We start from the raw sequence: 8,050 nt of genomic DNA on the forward strand, positions 1-8,050 counted from the left end.
TTGCAATATTGAAAGAAAAAGTTACACGCATTCAATGAAAATACCAATTCAATAAATATACAATACGTGTGCTCATATACACTATTATCAGTAAATAGCCTAAAGAATACATTTTCATGTTAAGTTATCGCTTAATTATGATAAATTCATAATATTTGACGTATACTTTTATACTACATCGATTGAGTCCACTGTTTTAGATGAGAAGAGAACATGCTCCTTTTTTGTAATACTAAACAAAGATCTTTTTTTTTTTTTTAAAAAAAAAAGTTTTCTAAATGAAGACTCTTTCTTGTGATTTCAGCAATAACTTTTTAAGTGTACTTAATTACCTGCCAAATTTGAAAGAGAAAGACTTATACCCAACCAATGTTTATATTAATTCAATAAATATATGATATGTGTCTTCATATATTATGTTATTACTAAATAAAAATTTTAACTAACATTTTCATATCGATTTATCGCTTAACTATGTAATTAATGGTGCTAATAAATTTCTATCCAATATGGAGTCAATTGTTTTAGTCCGTCACTTTCTTTTTTCCACACCAAGAGAAAACGAACTTTTTGTATTTACTCTTACAGTCAATCAACCAATTATATGTTAATATGGTGGATTGGTGAAGAAGGCATATTACATGAGGGAAGTATGAAGAAAATGCTTGACAATTGTCGTGTTCAGCAAAGCAGCCAGCACAGCTAATTCCAACATGTTAAGTAGCTACCTCCACTTTCTAGTGGACCTCATGGTTCACTAACTTTTACCAAAAGTCAATAATTTTCAAAATAAAAATAAAAAAGAAGATAATTGTACCGACTTCAACCCATCAACAACTCAAACAGGAAGCCACCATGCAATTGAGAAAGGAAAAGGAGGGACCCAGGAAATCAACTAACTTAGAGTATTTCCATATCTCGCCCTACAGACAGAAACTTAGGGAAGAGCTATCAATAGAACAATACAACAAAATATGATCGATGAAATGGAGAAGATGAACAGAAGACATTGGAGAAAGGACATGACGAACTTGTTCCTTATTGTTGTTTGGTTAACTACTTTTATTGACTTGGAGTTCTTTCTCTTAAGTGGAACCAAACCGATTAAGTACCAGTTACTTTGTTGGTAGGCCTACTATCAATTTCATGTTATATTAGCAGGGATATAAATGTTCAATGCGAGGAAAATGTATACTCCTAATATTATCTTTTTATATGGTCTTGTATAGATTATTTGTAATTCAAGGGGGGCAAATACCTTCAATCTCTAACGTAGGTGCCAAAAAGGAATGAGAATTATATTAGAAGCCCAAAAAAGAACACAACCTTCGATGCCATAAACAGAATAAAACCATGCATATTGTGGTCCTAATTATATGACTTTGGTACAATGTCCTTCGAACGTGGATTCACGTAGCTACATCGCGCCACCATACGAAGATGGTATATAGAACAAACCTAGATCATTCATGGTGTTTAAAGGTAAATCATTTTGTTTCTCTCCTAACTATATATAAGATTTCCTACAGATTGACAAAGCAATTAAATTCAAATTTGGTTTGGATAAATCAAATAATGTATGTAGAAAGTAATTAAAAATCATAATTAAGTGATGATATATTAAAGAAAAAATAATTCACACATTTAATTAATTAAAATTGATGTACTCTAACATGTATTTGTCCTCTTTGAAAGATTATTCACAATATTAGTGACTTCTTAATTATCATTCTTGAGATTTAAATAAATTGTTTAGGGTGATAGATTTTAAATGAATTTGTCATTGAACTTTGCAAATGATCCGTATTGGTCCTTGAACTTTATGGAATGGCCAAAATATAACATAAGATAAAATTTTCTCTTAATTGTATTGTCCGGGGGGAATTTTTGACCTTTGTCCTATAAAGAATGATGGATAATTTAAAAAAGATTAGTTTTCCAACATTAGGTGTAAATGTCGATAATTAGTGACTAATAATATGACATTTAAAACAATTGTCATAATGTATTCGACATTTATATCAAATGTCATTATTTAACGACATTTTCGCCAAATGTCATTAAAAACAATGACATTTTGCAACAAATGTCATAATATTATGCGACATTTGTATCAAATGTCATTGTTTTAATGACATTTCAGCTAAATGTCGTTAAAAATAATGACATTTTTTAACAAATGTCGTTATTTTAGCGACATTTGGGACTAAATGTTGTTGTTTTAATGACATTTTGCCCCAGATGTCGTTCTTCTTATGACATTTGGCATCAAATGTCGTTCTTTTTACGACATTTGTTCATAAATGTCAAGAAATTCCTTATTTCCCGACATTTATTTAAAATGTCACCAAATAAATATCGTCGTATCTCTACTTTCTTGTAGTGAGAGAAGTTAATTTTTGGAATTGAGTAAGGTTTAATAAAATTTATTTTTTCAACAAAAAATAACTACATATATAAGTTCATAAAATGTGAAATTCACTAATAACCTGAGAAATAAGACAATTTATCTTCTATAGTATACTTCTATAGTATAAAACAACTTTATGCTAGCTCCAAATTAAAAGAGAAAAAGATAACTAGACAGACTTCAATCAATTAACCAACCAAAATATTGCCAAATGCGTAAACAAGATTTGAAGTTTATGATTTTCTACAATAACTTCAAATTAATCTACAATAATAATCGTATTCACAGTCAAATATATATATATATTTACTGAATTTCTTAATATGTACACAAAATTTGAATAAAAGCGACTGAATTCACTTTAACACGTAAATACACTTTCCCTCTGCATATATGGCTACATATAGAATGCCGCTACGCGATAGAAAAACAAAACAATGATCACAACCAGACAGAGACTTCAATCAATATTCCACTAAGAAAATCAATCAATGATGACCATTCTTGACAAGCGACAATTTTTGATAATTATAAAAGGCACTAACTAACCCCCACTGTACATGATCATTGAGGCCAAACACAAAAAAAACTCTTAAAAAAAAAAAAAGACTTAGCTAATTCTTGTTGATCTCCAAAATTTTAGCTATGGGAACCGCAGCAGATATCAAATTGCCAACACAATCACAAGAAGAGCGCGATTGTACGGTTGCCATGCAGCTGCTATCATCATCAGTTCTCCCCTTCGTGTTGCATTCGTCAATCCAATTAGAAGTATTCGAAATACTCGCAAAAGAAGCTAAGGCCACTAAACTATCTGCTGTAGAAATTGTTTCTCACATCCCTAACTGTAAGAACCCTGACGCGGTCATTATGCTGGACCGGATGCTTTACGTGTTGGCTAGTTATTCGTTGCTCGATTGCGACGTTGTTGAGGAAGAAAATGGGGTGGCTAAAAGGTGCTATGGTTTGTCTGGTGTGGGGAAATTCTTTGTCCGTGATGAAGATGGTGCGTCCATGGGGCCATTGTTGGCTTTGCTTCAAGATAAAGTATTCATTAACAGCTGGTGAGTTTTGTCTTTTTACAGGATCCATTTTTTTTTTCTACCTCCACTAGAAATATTATTACCTTTTTTTTATCACAAGATTCTTAATTTTCAACCATTTTAGGATCATGCCAATTTTATGTATGTGGTCTATTTTAGTATAGCCGAACTTATAATGGAGTATACATTACTTACAAGAAAAGATCTTGGAGTATTCAGGCTTTGTATACTTCATATTTATCTTTGAAGTCATGTCTGTTATTGAAAAAGGATAAGTGGTTACTCATTTAATTCATCCTATCGGACTTGTTTTCTCACCATGTATAACTACTTTATGATACAAAAATGAACCAAATTAGAGAAGTGAGGCCGAGGGTAGAAGGGGCTTACTCTAAACTCCGTAAATACTTAGCGGCACCAGGTGTTTGTACATAACTAAATAATTTTAACCTTAAGAATTAACAAATCTAACTGAAATTGCATATCACTTAATCATGGTTATGTGCTAAAGAAGTGTATGTGCAAGACATATGTCTTATATTCATTGACTTGATGTAAACTCCCTTCCCCAAAAAATAACACTATTTATAAAAAATTAAAAAAATTACACTATGTATTTAAGGTCAAGATTTTTTTTTTCAAAACAAAATTTTCATATAATTGAAGCAGAAGCCATTAATTTTTGTTATGCAAATTAAAGAGGCAGGCAAAAATATTGGATCAATCTGACTCTTATCCAATTTTAAATTACAGGTTTGAATTAAAAGATGCAGTACTTGAAGGAGGAGTGCCATTTGACAGGGTACATGGTGTACATGCATTTGAATATCCAAAATTGGACCCAAAATTCAATGATGTTTTCAACAAGGCAATGCTCAACCACACAACAGTTGTCATGAAAAAGATCCTTGAGAATTACAAGGATTTTGACAACCTTAAAAGTTTGGTTGATGTTGGAGGTGGTCTTGGAGTTAATCTCAAGATGATTACATCTAAATACCCCACAATTAAGGGTATTAATTTTGATTTGCCCCATGTTGTTCAAGATGCACCTTCCTATCCTGGTACCTTAATTCTCTCATTCTTGTTTTACTGTTACTAAATTACTTTTTTAGTTTGGTCCAACACTCCTTAAATTTACTCAATTTACCTCACTTACAATGTTAGAGATTTACATTGTATGATGAGGGGTCGTTTCGTGTGCAAACAAGTTATATTGAGATTATAATAAGGGGATTATAGTGCAAGGTTTAAATAATAACGAGATTAGTTAATCGGTATACTTTTTCTAAAATGGTAGAGCTCTGTCAATGGTTTATTTAATTATATCAAAACTTAACCTCATCTAAAATGGTATAACTTTGTCAATTATGATAAAAGATTTGCTTATACATGCACAATCAATTCCTCACATGAACTAAATTTGTAATCATAAATATTGCAGGGGTGGAACACGTTGGGGGAGATATGTTTGAAAGTGTTCCAGAAGGAGATGCTATTTTTATGAAGGTATGTCCAAACCTTTGAAGGAGTTGCATAGGTTTATCAAAAGCCAAAAGGATCTTAATTTATTTATTTACAAATTAATTTTGCAAAAAAAAAAAAAATACAAGCAACGTGATGAATAAGAAAATATTGAACAACCACCAAAGGTTGTGGCGGGGTGGTAAGTACCTTCCATTCTTAACTTCGAGCCTTATGAATAGAGTCGCCATTAAAAGGAGTTGAAGATCCCAACCTGGGAAATGACCCAAGATCATCCAATAACATGTTTCCCTTACCAACTTGCTCTGTCATATTATATGTTTATAAAAGTTGCATAACCAATTACTTCCTCTGGTCCATATTATATGTTTATAAGGTGTTTGTACACCCCGTTGAAAAGACGTTTAATAGTTTAATTATAAGATCAAGTGGTGCATTTGGAGGGAAATTAATTAATTCTTGTTTTCTAAAAACGTCAATTTTTTTTTTTTTTTGGATAAATTAGTTCCATATGCTTCCTCTCCTTCCCACATGGTATCCATAAACGGTGATTAACAAAGACATTCTGTGTTTCTTAGTGGATTCTTCATGACTGGAGTGATAGTCACTGCCTCAAGTTGCTAAAGAACTGCCACAAGGCTCTACCAGACGACGGAAAGGTGATCGTTGTGGAGGCCAATCTACCATTGAAACCTGATACTGATACCAAAGTTGCCGGTGTTTCGCAATGTGATCTGATCATGATGGCTCAAAATCCAGGAGGCAAAGAGCGTTCTGAAGAGGAGTTTCAGGCATTGGCAAGTGAAGCCGGATTCAAAGGCGTTAACTTAATATGTAGTGTCTGTAATTTTATGGTCATGGAATTCTACAAGTAGATTTCCACAACCTTATGAATATTTATCCATTTGTATGGCTGTCATCTGGGACTGGAATTGCAAATTATTCCCAGATTGAAAACGTTTGAGGTTGATTCCTGATAATATTTATGTTAGTACTTGTTTATTTCTCTTGTATGAGAGGATTTCATTGTAACTTTTGTCTAAATTACGTTGATATTCCAGTATTCCTAATAAGATTTATATACTTCTATGTTCTATTTATATACTTCTCTGTTCCCTTTGATGTTACTCTTTCCTTTGTGGTCCGTTTAAAAAAAATGACCGCTTTTCAATTTTGGAAACAATTAAATATTTCATTTTACCCTTAATGACATAATTTTATAGATACAATCAAATACGTACCTTCACTTAAAATGAAGGGATGGAGTAACAGCATAAAAAGAGTCTCCACATCCACATACCGACAATTGCGACTAAAATGGCAACTTAGTCCACTAAAATAGAATTTGCGTGGGAAAATCCCCCATCTGAGAGTAAACTGCTCCCTAACAAACTCTTTTTGTAATCTCTTTGCCTTCTCTACTATGATTAGTCCCTGTTATGGCTATTTCTGATTAGTCCCTGTAACGGCTATTTCTGGACTGGCCACGTCCAAACCGGACCTGTCAAATGTACTCGTCCATGTAGTGTGTGTGCTCTAATTTGTAAAGATTTGGTTTATACTGGAGAATCATTATAAGAGCAGAGGAAGCATGATCAATGAAAAGCTTTTCTTATATCTGCCAAACATCGTAGAGAGATTTGTTGTAGATATAATTTAGTAAATAAAAGTGTGTTATCCCTTACAGTTAACCTTTTAGATGAGATGATCCTACAATCCTATTTTCTGTCGTTAAGGTGGAGAACTGAACCAAGAATTCTCTTTCTTCATCAGCAATCGAATCACTGTTTGCGACCCAGGATTCTATTTTATCATCAATCCAATCCCTGTTCACGTTTTTTCTTTTTCTTATCAATGAATAGATCTCTTTACTTGTATGACCTAGATGTCTCGTATTTCTCGAAAAAGTGATTCGATTGATGGGATTTGGTATGAGATCGATGATCTCGATGAGATTGACATTCCGATCTTTCTTCTTAGAATGTATTGATTTGACCTCATAAGCGGGACCAAGCATGTTGCTGCTAGAAGCAGAACCCCGTATTTCTTTGTTACACCTCGGAAAAATTTTCCGTTGGTACGTAAGTGAACGAACTAGTGATAAGTATGAGTGCATGAGGTCCATGAGCAAGAAACGACGTTTGATGACCTTAGGCGAGATTTCGAAGGTATCCGATATGAGATGAGAAAGTTGGCTAAGTTAAGATGAGATATAAGGTGAGCAATGCATGTGCATGGACGTGGGTGATTAAAATGAGAAGTCTAAGAGATATGAAAAGTTGCAGATTTGAAATGTGCCCAGTGGTCGTAAAGTGCAAAATACGGACCGTAAATTGGTATACGGTCCGTAAACTGGCAGTCGTAAATTACCATGCAAGACTTCGACTTTCTGCCCAGTTGAGAAATGGTAAAATACGACCAGGAGGACGGACCGTAAAGTGATTTACGACCCGTAAACCATGGTCGTAAATCACCATGCATGCAGCCAAAGTTTCTGGTTCTGGAAATGGTTAAAGACGACCACGAGGGACGGTCCGTAAAGTGGAATACGGACCGTAAACCTCCATGGACGACCACTGTTCACCCAGCACAGATTTTTGCAATTCATTAAATAAGGGAACCAACACTTAATTTATTTCATTACAACATTACACCACTTCTCTCTAAAACCTCTCTCTACATTCTTTATACAAGTTTTCAAGGATATTTGAGGATCAACAACATAAAACAAGGTGAATCAAGAGTAAGAACATCATCAAAGATCATCCAAGTCAAGAAATCCAAATGGAGAAAAACTAGGGTTTTTGCTCAAAGTGGAGTATTATTAACCAAAGCTTGTTCCTACAACTTCTAAGGTAAGATTCATGATTTTTACATGATGTTTAAGGTATTGAAGAGTTGAAATACATGGATTGTAGAAAATATGGTCATGTAGGTCATGAATGATGGATAGTGACATTTTGAGGAATAGTTTGAATTGAATCATGAATGTTGTTGTGTTGTGATATGAATGTATTATAAATGGCACTAAGATCATTAACTAGACACATTAGACGAATGGACGAAGTTGGATGTTATGACCATGAATATGGGTGAATTAGAGGCAAATTAA

General features: G+C 33.4%; 1 protein-coding gene across 1 annotated transcript; it reads left to right on the forward strand.

Moving 5' to 3' along the window:
- Positions 1–2,851: 2,851 nt before the first annotated feature.
- LOC132631985 (cathecol O-methyltransferase 1) lies at positions 2,852–6,038 on the forward strand. Its single transcript, XM_060347768.1, has 4 exons — positions 2,852–3,474; positions 4,207–4,517; positions 4,898–4,962; positions 5,517–6,038. Exons 1-4 carry the CDS (start codon positions 3,056–3,058, stop codon positions 5,811–5,813), a joined length of 1,092 nt encoding a protein of 363 aa, XP_060203751.1. The 5' UTR covers positions 2,852–3,055; the 3' UTR covers positions 5,814–6,038.
- Positions 6,039–8,050: the final 2,012 nt, after the last annotated feature.

Source organism: Lycium barbarum, chromosome 1 (genome assembly GCF_019175385.1).
Source record: "Lycium barbarum isolate Lr01 chromosome 1, ASM1917538v2, whole genome shotgun sequence".
Classification (NCBI taxonomy): domain Eukaryota; kingdom Viridiplantae; phylum Streptophyta; class Magnoliopsida; order Solanales; family Solanaceae; genus Lycium; species Lycium barbarum.